General features: G+C 48.7%; 1 protein-coding gene across 1 annotated transcript in view; it reads right to left on the reverse strand.

Moving 5' to 3' along the window:
- The window catches only part of RYR3 (ryanodine receptor 3), a 372,120-nt gene that overhangs the window by 203,389 nt on the left and 147,903 nt on the right, over positions 1–20,828 (reverse strand). The window contains exons 23-31 of the mRNA XM_036247201.1: positions 19,816–19,919; positions 17,943–18,026; positions 16,314–16,473; positions 14,633–14,780; positions 13,587–13,792; positions 12,803–12,977; positions 3,672–3,880; positions 1,845–2,020; positions 935–971 (exon numbers count right to left, since the gene is read on the reverse strand). Of these exons, the coding sequence (XP_036103094.1) occupies positions 935–971; positions 1,845–2,020; positions 3,672–3,880; positions 12,803–12,977; positions 13,587–13,792; positions 14,633–14,780; positions 16,314–16,473; positions 17,943–18,026; positions 19,816–19,919 (1,299 nt within the window). The remainder of the gene's footprint in view (positions 1–934; positions 972–1,844; positions 2,021–3,671; positions 3,881–12,802; positions 12,978–13,586; positions 13,793–14,632; positions 14,781–16,313; positions 16,474–17,942; positions 18,027–19,815; positions 19,920–20,828) is intronic.

Consider the following 20,828-nt stretch of genomic DNA (forward strand, 5'->3'; position numbering starts at 1 on the left):
AAGCTTTAAGGTAGGTGACTGCTTCACCATGTCCTTCATGAAACAGCGTATTCGTTCTCAATGAAGTTACTTCTGTTAGTTGTCTGCCATCTTTTTTCAACGGGAAGAGAAAAGGGTAAGCCAGTCGCACCTGGGCTTGGATCTCGGCACTGGCAGCAATTAATCCTGTGATGTTGGACAGTCACCTGTCCTCTCTGTGTGTCGGGTCCCTAGCGTGGGCCATCCCACAGGGGGCTGTGGGAACGAAGTGGGAACAGGAAGCAGTGTGCCTAGCCCAGTGCCGGGCACATTCCATGTGTGGGACCGTGGCGGCAGCTAACCGAGGGACGCAGGATGGCAGGGGAACAGCACAGAAGGGGTGACGTGCATTTCTTCCAAAAACATGGTTTTTGTCAGGTGCTAAGAGAATAAGGGGAGCAAGAGAAGGAGGGAGGAAGTGTTGCCTTCTGACGACTCTCTAGCTACAGAAAAGGGACAAAGAGCAGCCTCCAGCTTCTGGGCTGGCTCCCTGGCTCCTTTCTGATTGCTTTCAGCATGATTCCTGGCACTGCGCAGAGATGAGAGAGTTGATTTAGAGAAGTTGACATAAAAGAGCCAACAAGAAGATTAAATTAAGACCCCCCTCCCCCAACTGATGTTCGTTTCAATTAGAAAGCCAGTGTTGCGTCCCTGGTGGCAAATGGACGATAAGTACACAATGATGCCCAATTAGATGGTCCAGGTAGAGCTTCTGCTTTGCACCAAATAACCGCCTTTCCTTCCCCCACTTGAGACATGCCATAGATGTGTTTTGGAAGCATCAAGATGGATATTAAAAGACAGAGTAATTGGCAATTACAGAGGGTCTCTAGACAGATCTTTGCTGGAAGGGCCATATTACCAGGCACAGCAAAGACTCATATAATTAAAACCGTAATTGAGCACATTTACTTACTGTTGTTGTTGGAGAGAGAAGCTCTTGCATCTGTTTCCTGGAGGGAAGATAATCCGTGTTTTAGTTATTGAGCTGTAGAGAGCATTCCACAATTCTGACAGGCAACTGATCTATCTTGAATGATGGAGGCAAGTTTAGGAAACTATCTCCTATACACGAGTGATTGCAACTGGTCTTGGGGCTTGTTTATTTGTAACCTGCTCCCACAAGCCAGGGCTGTGACTGCCAACTCCTGCCTCAGCCCAGGGGACCGGGGTGTTGAAAAGATTGTAGTAATGTATGCGGGGACAGCTCTGAATACATTCTCCTGGTCCCTCAGGTAGCTGTGCTTGTTTAATGCGGGGTAGACAGCAAAACGCAGGAGAAAACCTGGACAAGACAGCTCCAAACAGGCAGACGTACACCAATGATGATAAATAGACATCGAGAGAAAGAAAACCAGCAAGGAGTGTATTCCTTATCAGGAAGGAAGGCGTTTCATTCCTCATGAGTCACACAGCTTCTGGGCTGGACACTGGCCACCATTATGTAAAGAAGGCGGTATTTGCCTCCAGAAGCTTCTAACTTCACACAAAGGCAAAAACAATGACACCCTCTCCTTGTACTTCATAAACAGCAATTTGGGCGGCAAGTCCAGGGACTCAGCGGGCTCAAGAGCAGAGACTTTTCCAATAGCTGTGACCCTGTTTAGCTTGATTGGTCCCCTAATTATGCATTGAGCACACACACACACGCACATGTATGCACACGTGGGTATACACAGAAATCCTTATTTCTTTACCTGAGAGCAAAGAGAACCCTACCCACAGAGTTCTAGTTGTGTGGAGGTAGAGTAAGAAACTGACACACGGAAAGCCAACATCACAACTGACAGGATGAGCACCTCTGAGGGCCGGGGCCCCGCCCTCACCTTTTCTGGAAAGCCTCACTGTCCAGGCAGGGGCTGTGGCTGAAGGAGGAGTGGCACTCAACGGGCATGCTCAGGCGGAGGTAGATCATGCTGGCATTGCTATTCTGTGCGCCAAATGTCTTGTGGGTCACCTTGAGGCATGGAGGGCTGTCCATGGTGCTGTCGATCCTCACGACCTGGAAACACGGTGGGTCCTTAACCTGACACAACCCCACATCTGACCTTGACCCTGTCCCTCCTTTATGTCAGGCTTCTGCAAACTACAAAAGTTATCACCAGTGATGATGAAACCATTACTTTCATTATGTGGGCCTTGCCCAACATAAAAGAATAGATCTTCCTCTGGCCAGAGAAATTGGAGATTTACAAACACTCCTACTAGGATTTCTGTAAGGCCAAGGGTGGGAAACAGGAGCGAGACGGGGCAGTATCTGGACAATGCAGCACGGTGCCCACCGAGCCTGACCTTGGAGGTCAGGGGGCAGGTGGCTAAAGAAAATCTTCCCAAAGATTCCCACTGTTAGCAGGTCTGAGAGTGCCTAAGGGGGAAAAGGTGCGGGAAAGCCCCCAACTCAAGAAGAAAAACCACAGCTCCCTCGGAGGGTCCTGCTCCCATAAGCGCATGTCCCTCTCAGCCCCGTAACAGCCTGAGCTCCGAGGCTCCCGGAGGCCCCTCCAAATACTGGGCACGAGCATCGCAGCAAAGGGGTTAGAAGCAAGATCAACACTGAACTTTTGAAAACGGGGTTTGGCGGGGGAAGAGAACGTAAAATTGATTTATAATGATAATGTTCTCATGATCCAAGCATTTCCTTCTGCATTCTAGAGACTCGTTTTTGTCATGGGGTCTATGGGTGTGCTTAAATATAGGGTGGCCCCCCAAAATGCATATGCCACTTTGAATAATTATGAAGCCAGTGTTTATTAAATTACATTTCATTTTAAGAATGTAATAGGGTCTACACACAACCTGTGTACATTTTTTGGGGGGACACCCTGTACTTTTGTGCAATTTAGAGATTCTTCTTAGTGGAGGGTCTCTACACTCCATCAGTCTGTGGGCTAGCCTTCTAAAGCAATGGTCAGGTAGGAATCTGAGAAATAACATTCTCCACCGTGTAGACCGGGGAAAAGTGGGGGATGAAGAGTGGGTGTTTGCTGAATTTACACTGGAAGGTGAGTTGAGGGAACTTATGGTCAGGAAGAAGCAAGCCACTCAATCTAATGCTTCGATGAGGTGGATCTGCCTGACTTTCCCTCAGCGCCCCGCCCCCCAGCATGGGAAACCATGGGAACCCATGATAGGCACGGGCAAAAGGGAAGCAAGCAGATGTGGAATCAGAACCCAGCTCAAGCTCCCTGAAGTCTCTGGCTCCACTCAGCTCCCCCTACAGGATGGTAGTGTCATACTCAATGACTATACCTCAGTTTAAAATGCTGGAAATGGTTCTGCAGAAATTAAATATGGCCTCAAAGACATCAGTTTCTGAGCAGAGAGGAAGCATGTCCAGGACATCTTAAATATAGGCACGGAACTTTTTAAGAAAAATGATGTTTGAGGTCTCTGAATCCTGTATTGCCATGACAATAGCAGTATAGGAATGCCTGGAGAAAACACAGTGGCTTGGAAATTGAGCTGCAAGGTTTTATCTGCAGGGTGGTTGCCATTTGTAAGATGCCACTGAGCTCTGAGGACCAGCAAGGTGACTGGGAAGCAGCCAGGGCGTGGACTCAGGAAGGCAGCTGCCCTCTGACACGAGCATTAGCAGGAGCTTAGTGCCTTGGCCCCTGTGCCCTGCCAGGGCCGCCCACGACGTGTACCGTTACCTCTATCTGGGGATGATCCTTCGGCACGTTGACAAACGTCGGGAGGCGCTTGCTGAACCACATCGCAACGTCTCGGTTCATGTTGACGGCAAACGGCTCAAAGCCCTCTTGGAGGCCGCACATCGTATAAAACTTGAAGGTACTGGCATCCGTCCCGAGATTCAGGCGGCCGATCTGACACAGTCCCAGAGAACAGATGGGCACAAAGCCTGCAGTGTGAGGACAGAGAGCCCGGCCTCAGCCTGCGGTAGGTCCCAGGAAGCTGCGGAGAAGCCAAACCGTGGCCTCCCTCACAGCTTTGGGTCCCGGCCAGAAAGATGGGTCACCACCCTTTGTCTTTCTTCCTGGCGTGTAAACTCAGTAACAGGTGGACATGGACATTATGGCTTCCCCTGGTGGTTGGGAAGGAAATGTAGTTTGGTTCAAAATAATTTGGGGGGTAAGGGAACAATCATCCAGCCAAGATTATTCTTAAACTATAAATAAACATAAGCTGGAAAAGTAAAACCAATAAGAGAAAAAGTGAAACTCGTTACCATCACCTTAGTTAAAACTGCTGTTGGGCCCTGGGAAATTTTAAATGCCGCCTGAAAACCGACAGCACAGGGAACCTGGAGAATGATCAAGGCAAAAGCATCCCTTGTCTAGGTCTCAGCACATTCCCCAGGGAAACTAGCGGTTTCATGATTCTTCTCATCCCCACAGTATGATTCTGAGAGGTTTGAAACGCGGACACCATGACTCTGCTTGTTTAGAAGTACAGTTTGCACGCCCACCTCCTAGTCCATGGTTCTGGCCCCCACCCACGCAGAAAGGCAAGACTTTGGAGCAGGAGCCGTAGAAACTCTCGTCCCTCCTGCACTTCTTGTCTCTCCACGCTCGCATCACATCCAGAGAAGTGCCGTGCCGAAGAGACCAAAGCAGGAGTTCAGACTGTGTGTTGTTCTTTTTTGCGGGCTATTTATAAATCATGATTGTGGATCAACAAATCAGCAGAGCTGGGAAAGCACTGATTATCCTGGGCCTGGGAGGGTGCGGAGACAGGCGGCCGACAGCGCGCAGCAGGGGAGGAAGGGCGCCGAGGCTGGTGGCTGAACCGGGGGTTGGAGCTCCCTCGAAGACAACTGGTGTCCTTTCTGAGACAGGAAGGCTTATTGAAGGGGGAAGTTTAAAAGCCAATTTTGGTAGCATTGACATTCAACGGGAAACGCAGTAGCATTTCTACCTGATCGACCAGGGCCAGAAAGCGCTCCTCTGACCAGGTTTGCTCGGACACTGTTCTCTAAGCCACAGAGATTCTATACTAGTCAGTGAAATAAGTGGCAAGTTAATTCCTCACAAACTAAGTTGGTTGCTTTCAGAAATGATGAGCTCATGTAAGACACTACTTAATATTGCTAAATATAATGTCTAAATCAAGAGAGCTTTAATGCAATCCTAGCAGAATGGGGGCGATGTCTATAGAGTGATTCTCCTCTCGGGCCACCGAGGACTGAGAGCAGACTGGTGGCCGTGGCCCCCAGGAAGGTGGATGACAGGTCAGTCAGACCAGCTCCACTCATGCAACCTCCTGAGCACTGCTGTGCTTCTGACGTTTTCATTCTAGGGAATCTGCTAGAGGAAGCCATCTCCTTTCTATGCACAGAGAGCTTTATAAATAAGGGACCTTTGGAAATCCACCTCTAGTATGAAGTAAGGATGGCTTGTTGGCGGATTTCTTGAGCCCCTGTTGGGACAGAGGGTCCTGCGAGGTGCTATGAGAAGACGCGAAGGAAGGAGAGGAAACTGTCCGGGTCCCATGGAGCTTACAGATACAAATATGGCTCAAACAACAAGTGTTGGCGAGGGTGTGGAGAAAAGGGGACTCTAGGACACTGCTGGTGGGAATGCAGACTGGTGCAGCCACTATGGAAAACAATATGGTTTTCCTCAAAAAATAAAAAATTAAACTGCCATTTGACCCAGTGATCCCACCTCTAGGAATATACCCTAAGAAACCTGAAACACCAATCAGGAAGAATATATGTACCCCTGTGTTCATAGCAGCACTATTTACAATTGCTAAGATCTGGAAACAGCCCAAGTGCCCATCAATAGATGAGTGAATAAAAAAACTGGGGTACATATACACAGTGGAATACTATACAGCTCTAAGAAAGAGAGATTTCTTATCCTTTAAGACAACATGGAGGGACCTGAAGAGTATTATGCTAAATGAAATAAGCTAATTAGAGAAAGCCAAATACCACATGATCTCACTTATTTGTGGAATGAAAAAAAAAAAAAAAGCTGATGAACAAAATAGACCCAGAGACATAGAAAGGAGTATGGTTCAGGCTGACAAACTTCAGAGGAGGGAGGGATGAGATAAACAAAGAACTTATATGCATGTATGCATAACCAATGGACATAGACAACAATGCTTATGGTTGGGGGGGCATAATAGGGAGGAGGGTGTCTGAGGGGGAAAATGAGAAACATCTGTAACAAAAATTAATTAATTAAAAACAAACAAATAAATATACAGTTGGCCTGCCATAAAAAAAGAAGGGATTAAAAAAAAAAAAAAAGGAAGAAAATAGCAAATGGAATACAGAAGAGGCAAAGCTACATATACTCTAAAACACCCCTACTCCCAAGACAGCGTTTTGGTCTTTGACTGGGGGTGTTGGTGTTGATAGTGCAACCAGAAAGCTACCACCACAGTGAATTTATCCCGGGGCCACGATCATGCAGTGTTTCAGCCTGATGTGAACGAGATAGGATGTCCTGAGAAGACCTCTTGTCTGCTAGCTTGAATGGTGGAACAAGGGAGCAGCAGGTTCCTGAGCGGGAAGAGGCGTGGACGAGGACTTCTGAAATAGTCACACGAAAAGCTTTGGAGTCAGTCAGCTGACAATGTCAGCCATGCGCAGAAGGGAAAAAGGTAACATTAATATGGGCTTTTTCCTAAGGAACTTGGGCTCCTCGCCATTCCTAATCTATCGCAGAAGAAACTGCACTCTGCTGGGGATAAAACTGAAGACTTGTGGCTTTAAGGGACTTGACCACGGTCATGACAAGGGCAAATGACAAAACAGGACAAGATGACAAACCCTCTAACTCATTGCTCAGCTGCCAGTCAGTGTGCCCCAGACTCAAAGGGCAGTTATGTCCCCGGGCAGGGGGCTGCACTCATGACAGAGCAAAGTGTGGTCCCTACAGGGCAGAAGACCTCTTTGCAGGGGGGAGCTCAACATTCCATGGAAAAAGGTGTGGAACAGGAGTCTCGGAGGGGAAGCAATGGGAGGGAAAGCATGTGGGGTCCTCTGGGGGGCTAAGTGGGCATAGTAGGGGTAGCTCTTTATTTATTTATTTTTCCATACCTGAGGACTTTTTTTTTTTTTTACATTTATCTTCAGATACAGCGGGAGGGAGAGAGGGGGGAAGAGAGAGAAAGAAACATTGATGTGAGAGAGAGACATCAATTGGCTGCCACCCACAGGACCCCAACCGGGGTGGGAACAAACTGCAACCGAGGTAAATGCCCTTAGTGGGAACTGAACCCGGGACTCTCTGGTCCATGGGCTGATGCTCTAACTGCTAAGCCAAACCGGCCAGGGCAGAGGCAGTTCTTTAAAGCAGCAGCAGAGAAGCTACATTCAAACCTTAATGCAGAAAAGAGGGAACCTAGAAAGGACCGAGAGCAAAGACAACTCTATAAGGCACCAGCACTTTCTCCTGGGGCAAAATACTTGCCAACTGGGACACATTCGATTAGCTCCCTCCACTAGTGATCTATCCATATGTAAGATTTCTTCACTTGAGGCACCAATACTTCGTGTAACTTTGTAAGTCCACGTGCTAGACAGATAAGGGGGAAGAATGATGATAAAGCACAATAGCTAATATTTATCAAGTCCTTTCTAAGCACTGGGCTCTAGAGATTCATCTCATTATTGTCCCCATTTTACAGATGAGGAAACTAAGGCATAGCAGGTTGAAGGGCTTGCTCAAGGTCTGCCACCTAGTGAGCTGCAGAGCCAGCACCCGGACCGGACAGCCTGAGGAACAGTCCAGAGCAAGCCATGGGGAGTGAGGCCGGGGCGCCTGCTTTCTAATTCTGATGCACCAGGACTGCCTTGTGACTAAGTCTTCCTTCACTTCTCAAGTGATTTTCCCACGGGGCATGCAGTTGCCCAGCTGGCCTCTAGACCATGCAGCCTGAGATCCATGACCACAAGACTGAGGACTGGAGGAGTCTCCAGGCCCTGAGAGGAGAAAGACTGCCCGTCACAGCTCCATGCAGCTCCCCGGGGTCGACCTGGATAAAGAAGTCGCATCTGATAAGGCCACATGGCAGTACTAGGAGCATTGACTCTCATGAGCACTTTGCCTACAACCCAATGAACCCCTGCTGCAAGAGAGCCTGGAGAGGTAAGAAGATGGACAGCTAAAGGGGGACAGAAACATCCCCTTCCTTTTCGAAGAGGTGTGAGGAGAAAATCTGCAGATGGCATCACCTTGAACCAAGACGTGCGTCGAGTTCTTGTCCCAGGATGGGAATGGCAAGAACACGCACACCTGCATCCTGTAGACGACCCCAGGTTCTGATAAACTTGGCATCACAAGGCTTCATATTGATTTTGTGTCGAGGGAGGGGGGTAGCCAGGAGGTCATCTTTTTATCATTGAAGAGCTTGGAAAGAAACCAGACCTCTAGAAAACTCAAACCATGAATCATGTTTAATCCATAACAAACTGAAGACTGACATGACAGCAAATCACTACCAGTGATGGAAAAGCAGATCTGGGAGAAAAGTGGTTAGATGATGGCCCAGACCTTTCCTGGGGCGTTTCTGCGCATCTCAGTCCAACAGCATGTATTTTACCCAGTACCTTTCATTTCCCGCTCAGCCTCACGAGGATGGAGTTGAGGGACAGCACTGAGTTTCTCACGAGCCTTGTAGAAAACAAAAGGCATGTGTCCCCGGCCACAGCCACCTTCTGAATCATAGCAGCCGCCAGCAGAAAGAACAGGGGGCCCTTGGTGCCAACGTGTTTGCGTGCAGATGACAGTGACAATTCTGGCAAGTGAGTTCCGTGTGCTGCCTACGGAAGAGCAGCCAGCAGAGCTGGGGGAGCCGTTAAACCCCGACAGGCTAAGAAGGGAACAGTCCGGGCGGCCGCCCGCAGACACCAGCCCTGCAGCAGGGTGCCCCCCGGGGGGGGGGGCACAGAGGCAGAGCAGAAGCTGGCACTGAAGCCTCTTGCAGATGTCACATTCTGAAGCCTGGCAGGAGGTTCAGGACTGTATCGTCCTTCCTTTAAAGCAGAATAAAAGAGAAGACTAATGGCAAAGTTTTCGCCATGGAAGCTTCTGAGCTTCCAGATGCTTTTGGTTGACAACATTAAGAGCTGTAATGGTCCGGCCCGGGGATCAGGGTAGGAAGCAATAATTAGAACAGCTCTAATGAGGCAGATAAGAGTATATCATCTACAATGCAGAAGAGGATGGAGATACCAACTTATAAATAACCCAGAGGAAAAAACAGCCATGCATGTTAATGTCTGTCCCCATTCCTTCTCTCCAAGGACTAAAAACTTCCCACAGCACAGCTCCCACGGGGATGATGGCCGGAATCAAGGCTGGGAGGCTTGGCGACCAGAGTACAAACACAGGGGATTGTTGCTTCACGGGGCTACAATGCACAAAATGTTTTGTTTGCAGCAGATGCTTTCCCTAACAGCTCAAGGCGAGAATGCAGCCTCTTTCCACTTTCCACAGCGAACGAAGAGATGCTGTGTGGTCATTCCAGGCCTCTGTGCTATTGTTATCGAAGAATGGCATACACTCCCTTTCAACTGCCCTTCCTGGGCCGTCACAGAACCAGTGGAAAGAGTCTTCCAATGATCTTGTCTCTGTGTTAGTAAAGTGCGAGATGATACTACAGCATAATGTGTTAACATAACACAGTACAATTCTATTATAAAACAGCTTCCTAGTAATAGACTTTGTTATTCTGAAGGTCAAATCATGTCTCTGTACACAAAACGCCTGCGAGGCATCTCTTTCATTATCACAGATGATTTTTAAAAGCAGAATTACCCTAAAATATCCCTCTATTTTACAGTATTCCTCTGCTCAAATCCTCCAATAGCCCCCTTCCCCGCCCTGTGTCTAAGGGTGCTTGGCCCAGATTTAGACAACAAAAGTGTCTTCAATGGAAAAACTGAGTCTTGGTATTTGAGGCTATAATCTGCACCTTGTCTGTCTTTCCAGATGCATCTTCCATATTCCACATGCAAACCTTCCAAACTGTCCTGCCCTTTCCTGATTCCACACCCACCCTCTAGTTAAATCCTGAGGGAGTATCCTTCCTGAGGGAGTATCCTTCCCAAGAGGTGGACATCTCAGACTCTTTCAGTGCCAGTCCTTCATATAGAATATTCAAGCTGCATTAGTAATTTGTCATTCGTAACCTACGGCTTTGCATTATTATTTTATCTATTTACTTATTTTAGTACTCAAAAAAGTTTTTAAAAAAAAATTAGCTTTCTGACTGTGCTTGTGTCTTCAACACTTTCACACAACTGTGTGCTCCTAATAGGGAAGCACGCTTGATCCTGTCACAGACACATCTAGCACACACGGGCCCACCACCGCCTGGCTGGCTGACATGTCTTTTTGTTTCATACAATCTCATTAGAACGTCAGGTCTCACAGTATGGACTCTGTGAGCAGTCGGCCTGGGCACACGCCACATGCAGATTTTGGTGCTCTCCCAACCTGCCTGGCAAACAATTCTGTTACCAGGGGCTCGGGACAGCCTCACTTTGTTCGAGGCTGTATTGTAGGACAGCCTTAGAGAGATGGTATGTCAGACACAGGACCCTTCTAAACGCCTGCAGACACCATCCCAAGAAGAGCTCATCTCATTCATTTTGACAACTAGAAATGAGCTCTTTCGTACAGGTGCCGCTTGCAGTTCTTCGTTCTGCAGATCGCTGCTTCTCAGTCTTCAACGTGCACACAAACCGCAGCTCCTGGCTGAATGTGGTTTCTGATTCGGCAGGACTGGAGGGGCCTGAGAGTCTGCATTTCTAACAAGCGGGCCACATGTGGAGTAGCAAGACTTTGGTCTTACAAAGTTCTCCCAACTCTGCCCAACAGACAAGATTCTCACCTCTTCCTTATGTCGAGTCAAAGCCTCACAGACAGGCGACCTTCCCCAGTACACGCACAGGAGAGCCAGGAACCCGTCTCCTGTCTTTGGACCCCTTCTACCCCGAGAGCTTTCCTCGGGGATGAGCCTGAGCCTGAGCCTGAGCCTTCGCCTTCACCTTCTGGTGTTTCATTTTCTTCCAGCCTCAAGAAGAGAGCGCTGCCTGTGGGGGGTGCTGGGTCAGTCTGGTTCCTAAGAGCCATGTCAGGAGAGGTGTCGTCTAACTGCCCTCATGTCTACCCACACATGGCCTCCTAACCAGCCCGTACTCCTTGCTTTCTGCCGGCAACGTCTTCCCCGCACATCTCCAGAATAAGATTCTTTCTTTAGAACTCTGACTTTAAACCTGTCAGAAGGCATTACGACGTGACCCCATCTTGCTCTAGCCATCCTGTCTTTCCAGGAATATACACTGACTTGCAGCCTTTCAAGTTCCCCAAATAGGTGGTGCTCAGAAAAATCTTTAAAGCCCTTTTAGGGTTCAGTTGGATGCAAATGTTGTAGATAATAGGTATCTGTAAAAAGTGTGAAAGTGACTGGGCCGGTGTGGCTCAGTGGTTGAGCGTTGACCCATACACCAAGAGGTCGCCAGTTCAATTCCCGGTCAGGACACATGCCCAGGTTGTGGGCCCAATCCCCAGTGGGGGGCATGCAGGAGGCGGCCAATCAATGTTCTCTCTCATCAATGTTTTTATTTCTCTCTCTCGCCCTCTCCCTCTAAAAATCAATAAAGAAATTTATTTTTTAAAAAGTGTGACAGTCACTTATAAAGCTAAAAACATTCTATAAACCATAAATATTTCTATTACTATATATACAGCTGCAGGCATTCCCACTGCTCCTGCCTATGTGGTTTGATATCTTCTTGCTTTCTTGGTGGGGACTGCTGCTTTTTGTCAAGTGCCAGAGATGTAAGCTATCAAGGAGCCCTGCTCATTTTAGAGGGGGAAGTGAGATGCCAAGATGGTAAATCAAGTCCAAATCCACCCGAGATGTCACAGGAGGGGAGGGGCAGAGGCCAGAGGAGTGCTCAGGCCCCTCTCAACCACCCGCCCCCCCTCGTCTGTGACGGAGCAGCAGAGCGGCACACACAGCACGGCGGGCACCCAGCAGGCAGCAGGCCATTGCCATAGAATGTTACACCTGGCAAGGATGTTGGAACTTTGTGGTCTGCCCTCTCCTTCTCCGGAAGCCCAGGGAAGACCAGCCAAGCCTCTCAGGGAGCCGCACAGCGTGTTAGCGGGGAGTCAGCTGACCCGTAGCACAGCGCTCCTTCTCCTACGCGCCTTTGTGCTTCATTTAGTTCTGCAGACAGGAAGTGCGTGCCAATTGCTCCTTTGTGTATCTAAAGCACTGGCTTGATTCTGGTCTAATCATGGCCATTAATAAATGCCACTGTGCTTGGGTTTCCCAGCATGTTTGATTTTCAAAATAAGTCATATTTCATTCAAGGGAACAGCTAAGTTGAACTTCTGTGTTTCAATGGCTCTCATCAAAGCCTCAGGTTCAATTACACAAACATGCATACTGACAATTTAAATCAGAATAAAAAGATAATTCCTTCATTCACAGACTTTTCTGTTCTACCAGGGACATTAGTCCACATGCAATCAGCATTTCCTCTGTAACCCTAGGAAACCTGGGGACATGTAAACAGCCACGGTGCAGACCAGGGAATCAGAGCAAAGCTTCTCAATCAATCTATCTGCAAGTTCATAACTTATATTTAGGCTAGACATACCACTACCCCTCTTATTTATTTTGATTTCTTCAAAATGATAGTATAAGGACTGGTTTTCACCACCAGGGTTTCAAATATGCAAAGAACAGTGCAGCCTAAATAAGGAGGTAGACGAGCTCACCCAGCTCCCCCTGGATTTTCCTACAACTCATGGCATTGGAATGAAGGGAAAGGCAGTCGATTTACCATTCTCAACCTCGTAATCCGCAAAGGCAAGTTCCGAGCCTTTGTTGGTGATCAGCAGCTCCCCATTCAGTGTAAAGATCATCGAAGCATCATCTAGGTTAATCATACATCCGACCACATCTCCTGGCTGCCAGGTGCGTCCAAAATACCCACTCCCTTGATGCCAACGCTGGCCCTAGGAGACAAGATCCCAGAGCTCAGAGAAATGACATGACAGTCCTAGAAGCAGTCCCCATGCTGCTAGAGAAATGATCAAAGGAGCAACTTCTCCTACCGTAGTGGTACCTGGTTTCTACAAAGTGGTACCTGGTTTCGCCTCACCTGTCTACCAAGGACAAGCCACAGGGAGGAGTGATCTGTCTTACAGATGAATGAAACTAAAATACATACACCTCATCAGAAAAGGTGGCCCAAGTCTCCCAATACCTGCTCAGCTATGACCATAGGCAGGACTCCCTCCAGGACAAAGTGGTGAGACCTTCCCAGATAGTGGCTGCATAGGACTCTGCGAACCTCCTCTAGAGTAAAGGCAATGGGCTCTGGGGCAGATATGTAGGTGATTTCAGAAAGATCTTGGGTGTACAGCCCTCCCTTTTACCAGAGCAAAGAGCAGAAGATAACTCCTAGGTAATAATCATTCCATGGTTTAAATTAGCCAGTGGTGGTAGCTGCTTGTTTTGAAGCCAGAGACCCAGACACTCAGTGCTTCCAACTTCTGGCAAAATGTTTGGAGAAAAAAAGAAACATCTTAGACTGAGGATGTGTGGATACTGTTCAGACTCACCCTGCTGCCTTCAAACACAAAGGCTTGGTCATCGGCTCCCAGCTCAATGTCAGGCCGACAGCCTGGCCTGGCCCAGCCCACACGCATGTCTCCGCCGGTCACCACCTCAAACTCAAAATACCACTTTCCAGATTGCACTGCGTAAGACCGCTCTACCCGGAAAAATCGGATCTTGTCTATGCTGACTTTCTCCACGGCAGGGTCCGCTACCGTGGGAAGGGAAGGAAGTTGAGGGTGTAGAAGGGAAAGAGAGAACACAGAACTTTATTCATTAGGTAGCATTCCCGAAAAGAATTGGAAAACAATAAAGACTGATGATCGATCTCCCACTATCTAACATAATATTCTGTTCATATAATAATCATCACTTGTATCATCTCCTCATAACAATACAAGCTACCATTCCCTGAGCAGTTACTTTGTAGCAGATCCTTTAGACTGTATCTCAGCTTTTCCTAGCAACAATCCTATGAGCTCACTTTACAGAGGAAAAACAGAGGTTCAGAGAGGTTACTACATCATTTGTTCAAGGTCACAGAGCCAATAAATCAAGGAGAGCAAGGATCTGAACCCAGGTCTGTCTTACCCCCAATCCATCCCTTGAACCCCTGTGGCTTAGCACATCCTGGGGTCTGGGAGGGCAATGACATGTTCATAAATTTTAAGCTGCTGATTTTAATCGGTGTTAAAATTTCATTTGGGGATGAGATCACCTGGTCTAAAAGTAAGCTGATATTCACATGTGGAAAATAAATGAAGGTTTTTGTGACCAAATAACCAGAAAAAAGTTCAGCTACCCTGGAGGACAGCTTCTTCCCCGTGGGACGTGCTCATCAGACACATCTGCCAATGGGACAATGTTTTATTGTCAAATATGGTTCTCCCCACCCATTCCCCCTGCTTCATAAACACACCATTTAGTGTAGTGCCCTTCAGCACCAAGGTCATTCTTAACAGTACAAGTTAGACCCACTCAAAGTCAGCATTTCCTGAGAAGAGGACACGCTATGCAAATTGGGGCCAGACGATCAATCTCCGCTCATTACCTAGTTCTTGGTCCGACGGCTCGATGTTGTAGCCGTAACCAACAAACGTCCGAACAGCTTCCCGAAGGCTGTCCCTGTTCGACTTCTTGGTACGCTCATCCAGCAGTGCATACGGCACCAGACGGGGATTCCTCTTGTTCTTCAAATCCTATGTGAAGCCGGAGAAAAGAGGTCTGGAGAAAATGCGTTTTGTCTTTACAAGTAGCTTGTCCCACTGACAGGTCCTCGGAGCAGTCCCAGCGTTCCCGCCGAGTCCCCTAGCCCTTCTCCCGGTGCCGCGACAGTCGGCCATGGACACATTCGCTCCCTCTCTTCAGGGTTAAGTGAGTGCCAATGGAAAAAATGGACTAATGTCCACAGCTAGCATTCAAGAAACGCATTTCACTAACGCCAGGCTACGAATAAGAGGAAGTGTCAGCAACTGGTTGGAAATCACCTTCCTCAAGGTGAGGCAGATGGGGGTTTACATAACGACCCCCTGTGGAATGATCACACCATGATGTAAACCGGTAGCGCCTCCGCACAACAGCCTCTTAATGGAGAACCATCTGCGTCCACGGCAGCACCGCAGAAAAGGTGGCAGAACCAGAGTGTGTGTCACAGCAGGAGGCACACACCTGTGCTCCAGTCCACCTCGGTTCCGTAGGGAGGACTAAGAAGACCATGACAACAGCAGTGATAAGTCGTTATAAATTAATATGCCTGGCGCGCTGTTTGAACCCCCAGCCCCTCCCTACCATGGTTTCCACGGTGTGGTCTTCTCGGCTTCTACACCTGTGTGGGTTCAGATGTGAAGGAAAATGTGTGTTCTCGGCTACCCTGGAACTTCCCTGACCCCAATCCTGGTATTTACGGAGCCGAGGAAAGCATTTCAAGAAGAGAGGTGTGCCAGATGGTTTGGGGCTGAACTCTGGCTCTAAACGCCGCCTAACTCCTCGCTGCGCCCCGGCTCTTAGGCCGCCTCGGGCTCCAGAGAAGAGTCCTGGCTGCCCAGGAACCTCGGCCTGACACGTGGAAGTAGGGGCACAGGCTTCTCGGAAGGCTGGGTGCCCTCTCCCCACTAGTGAGCCCTCCTTTACACTCTCAGTGGTAGACACTTGGGACCATTCCAGAGATACTGCGGGCTGTGACGCTGATCTGTGAGTGCCTTCTCCTGGCCTCGGGGAGAGGCAAGAGAGCTCTCTCCACAGGGCGGACAGCAAGATAGGGAGGAGGAAAGGAAGTTCGAGGTACAGAAGGGAAAGAGAGAACACGGAACTTCATTCATTAGGTAGCATTCCCTAAAAGAATTGGAAAACAACCAAGACTGACAATAGATCTCCCACGATCTAACATAATATTCCGTTCATATAATAATCCCCACTCGTATATCATCATCACAATACAAACTACCATTCAGATGGGCACACAATCACAGGTGAACCAGACGCACAAAGGGAAAGCAAGCCTGTCCAGTTCCACAAAACTGGAACTGTGCCTGGAGATAATGTCAATGTGACTGTTACCAAGGCCATCCATCCCCAAGATTCTATAAATAACGAATGAGCTGAGCAGGAGGAACAGAGTGTAAGAACAACCCGCATCTTCCAATCCAACAGCCGCCACCACCCAAACACGAGGGCATGCTGATGGGTGCTCACAGCTCCCCACTCTTCCAGGAGGCCTGGCCAGCACGTCTCACCTGTTGAATGCCATAGGTCCATCCTTGCTTTATTCTGTCTTTTGCCCAGACATTATGTGCATTTTCTGCAAGCTTATCCACTAAAACTTCCTGAGAAGGTAATAGCTTCACATCAGACAAATCCAAAGGGGCTGGCTTGTAGCCATTGGACATCATGTAGCTACAAGTAAATGGAAAAAAATTATATTTTGAACGGATCTGTAGGACTCCCCCATTCCAGATTTTAGATCGACACGTGGTCAGAAAATGAGAATAGGGCTACCGTTGCAGGCTCTCCCCTGTGGCGGAAAGAACAGCTCTGTTCTGCTTCAAGTCCCTAGATGAAGCCCCTGTCTACCGCCCTTTTTGCCAATGTGCATCACAGATTCAAAGTACACTGCCAGAGGAAGTGGATGGTCAGTGCAAATCCATGCTATGTGCAAGGAAACACTTGTGTGCCCTACAAATAATGGGCACACTTAGCTGTAACACTGCCCGGAGCTCCTTCATCCTACTTCTAAACACAAAAGGTTCCAACCACACTGGCAAGGACAGGAAGGACCTTGAGCCAAATCGTTTCTTGTACATCAGCATCTTGTGCTCAGACTTAGGACGTTATACCTTTACTTAGGGAATTTTAAAAGATCATGGCACTAGACAATTTGTGACCTTGAAGTGATCTGAGTGGTTAGGTGTCCAGTGCAGGAGTCACAGCTTCAAGTGTCTTTAATTTGAAGACAACGTGAAGATGGGAAAAGCTCCGTACGAGACCAGGTAGATGACTGTGTGAATGCAGGGGACAAGGGCCCACTGCAGAGGGACTGTCAGAGGACAGCTGATCACAGCCACGTGGGAATGTGATTCCAGAGGCCCCCACGGCTTCAGGGCCACTGAAAGCCCAGACCACGGCCAGAGCCTAAAAATGATGCCTTGTAGACCAAGGCTGATGCCACCCAGGATTCAGGGTCGACTGTAGGCATAAGATACTGGCCCTCGTCCACCTGCTGGGGACGCCTTGGCCAGCAGGCTGCCGTTCCTGCTGCTGCCTCTCAGAGGTGCTGCTCTCTCTCAGTCTCAGAGAGCGGAGCTTGGCGTTTAACAGGGAAGGAGGGGGAGGGACGCATTTGATGAATGCTGGCTATGCCTCGGCTCATAACTAATTATGACACCCGTGTGAATGGTGAGCACCCAGCCTGGCACACGACAGAGAGTGTGCAAGGGGCCAGTGAGCGCGTATCTCTGTGTGAGCACGCGTGGCTCTGAATGGGGAAGACAGGAAGCAGCAGCACGCTGCAGATTTGGGGGCCACATTAGATCTTGGCAGAGGCACCCATTCCCACAAAGGATTTATAAGGCTGGCCCAAGGCCGCGGGAGTGGATCTTTGCTACGGCTACCAACCCCTTCCAGGCTCCTGTGCCAACCACCACTGTGACAGACCCGAGGCAGTACACCGCCCCGAGCACTGCATCTCTTGGCTCCAAACTGACAACAGTCCTGCAGAGCTGGGCAGAGGAAGCAAACAGGGAAAGGCTGCGGACACTTGTACTTTCGCAGGCTTCTCTCGGGGGATTTTAGCACAGCCTGAGGAACTGGGGGAGCCATCCATTCAAGGCTTGAAACTCTAAAAAAAAAAGGAAAAAATCACCTACTTTTTGGACAGTTTGACCTTCTTGAGATCCTCTTCAGCGACTGGATTCACATGAGCAATGTGGCACCCCAAGGCCAGGAGGGTTCTGTGACACACAGAGGGAAAAACGAGGATCAACTGCAAGATCAAGGTCAGCAAGAGCCCTGCCCCGCACCCGAGTTGATAAATGCAGACAATCTCATTAATTTAGACCAGGGGTTACCCACGTTTTTCTGTAAAGGGCCACCAAGTAGACATTTAGGCATTGAGGGCCATACGTCTCTGTCACAAATACTCAACGCTGCCGGTGTAGGGTGTGCAAGCAACCGTAGACAATAGGCAAAGCAGTGAGCTTGGCTTTGCTACAGTAAAACTTTATTTATAAAAATAGGTGGCTGGTCGGATTGGCCCATGATCCATAGTTTGCCAACTCCAGATTTAGGTGATAGCAAGCATAAGAATATAAAGAGTTGGTTCAGATTCCCACTTCGAGACATTTTTGTGTTTACAAATTTGCACTAGAATTGTATCCTGTTTCTCTGACTGCAGGGGACAGATAGCATCGTAATGGCAACTCCACAGTTCAGGGAGTATTGACTGTGTGCTCCCTGTCAGAGCCTTGAGCTGTGCAGGACACTGTGAGGTTCCTGAGCCACACCCTCAGAAGTGTCAGGGTGACCGAAGACATCACGTGTGTGAGCCCGGAGACAAGGCATGGTGACCGAGCATGGTTATGCCAACAAAACTGCAGCGTTAGAATGTTCTGCCCTGACGTTGAGAGAACAGAAATACAACACAGAGAGCAGGTAACAGGCACCAAAGAAATTCCAGGTGGGAGGTACCCACCTGGGCTAAAAAATTCAAAGTTTAAGTTATGCTTTCAATCCTGCGTGGGATCACAGAGAAGCTAAAAGTTGTTTTTAAATTGAATTTTAGTGAATCAATCCATGTTTTCCCATTGGTTTTTAGAAACACCTCCTCCTTTCTTGATTTGACCTGAATGACAAGGAGCAGTGGGTCCTTTGATTGTTTTTCTTTCTGTCAGCCTACTCTGGCCCCCTCTGCTGAAACCGCACCCAACCGCCGGCAGAGCGCCACACCTCGGCCTGCTCCACGGCCCCCTCGGCCTACACTGCCCCCCTCTCGGCCTACACTGCCCCCCTCTCGGCCTTCACTGCCCCCCTCTCCGCCTACACTGCCCCCCTCTCTCCGCCTACACTGCCCCCCTCTCTCCGTCTACACTGCCCCCCCTCTCTCCGCCTACACTGCCCCCCTCTCTCCGCCTACACTGCCCCCCTCTCGGCCTACACTGCCCCCCTCTCCGTCTACACTGCCCCCCTCTCTCCGCCTACACTGCCCCCTCTCCATCTACACTGACCCCCTCTCCGTCTACACTGCCCCCCCTCTCCGTCTACACTGCCCCCCTCTCTGCCTACACTGCCCCCCTCTCTCCGTCTACACTGCCCCCCTCTCTCCGTCTACACTGCCCCCCTCTCGGCCTACACTGCCCCCCTCTCGGCCTACACTGCCCCCCTCTCGGCCTACACTGCCCCCTCTCCGTCTACACTGCCCCCTCTCCGTCTACACTGCCCCCCTCTCTCCGCCTACACTGCCCCCCTCTCTCCGTCTACACTGCCCCCCTCTCTCCGCCTACACTGCCCCCCTCCCTGGCAAAGAGCAAAGGGCCTCTGTAGAAATATATATGCTAAACCACAATGGTGGATATGTTCTTCACTATGAAAAATCTTTTTGTGGCATGAATAATCACCCTCTAATTTATCAGAATGTGTCACGTTTTTCAGGCAAAAGACATATCTTTGATGTTCAGTTATAAGACATTAAATCATCCACTCACTGTATAGTCCCAATTCAATTCAATTCAATTAAACACTCACTTTAAGGTTTCAGTTGACATTTGCAGGTTATAATTCTTCTCAGTTTCGGGCAGTTTTGAAAACTCCACCAGGCAGGGGTGTTGCCGTTTATTGTCATCTCGTATCTAGGTGACAATAAAAAGGATATAATTCAAGTTTGACAGCTGGCACCGCCTTGGAAAACAGAAAAGGACGCGCTGTGAAACATGGCCCAGGCAGACTCTATCAGGCAGGACAAGGACAGCTATTTGCTGATAGGCAAATAGACGAGCTCTCTGGTGAAGGACACATACAGTCCCCGAGCCACCAGGCTTGGGTTCTGTGGGTTTATTTCTAGCCAGGTGTCTGCATTCAGAACATACTTTTCCAGAGAGGCAATTTCACACATGGTAGCCACGCTCCTGCCTGGCCAAGTTCACGGAGCCCTCGTGCTCCTGAACGGTAGCCTTCTTCAGAACACGAAGGACTGCGCCCTGGACCAGTGCAGTCCAATAGAAATACAGGCGCAGATGTGAACCACGCCTGTAATCTCAGATTTCCTAGTACCCACATTAGAAAAGCAAGAAGAAACAGGTGAAGTTGATTTGGATATTGTATTTTATTTAACTCAATATATCCAACATATTAGCATTTTCATAAGTAATCAATATAAGAGAGCATTTATCAGATAGTTTATATTATTTTTCATGGTAAGTCCTCAAAATCTAGGGTGTATTTTATACTTAGCACATCTCAATTCAAATTAGTCCCATTTCAAGGGCTCAGTAGTCACATATGGCTTATGGCTATTGCACTGGACAGACATTCACCAATACATTCATTCATTCATTCATTCATTCAACAAATATTTGTTGAGTGTCTACTATGTGGTAGGCATTGAGCTAGCCGCTCGGAGTTCAATGGTGAGCTGAGATAGTCCCAGTCCCCTGAAGTAGGTACAGAATAAAAGAATTGTAGAAATAAAGGTAAAATTGCAATTGCGCTTAGTTCTCTACAGGAGCGCGTTGTGAGTGCACAGCAGCGAGGTGGTCAGA

Source organism: Molossus molossus, unplaced genomic scaffold (genome assembly GCF_014108415.1).
Source record: "Molossus molossus isolate mMolMol1 unplaced genomic scaffold, mMolMol1.p scaffold_m16_p_1, whole genome shotgun sequence".
Taxonomy (NCBI): domain Eukaryota; kingdom Metazoa; phylum Chordata; class Mammalia; order Chiroptera; family Molossidae; genus Molossus; species Molossus molossus.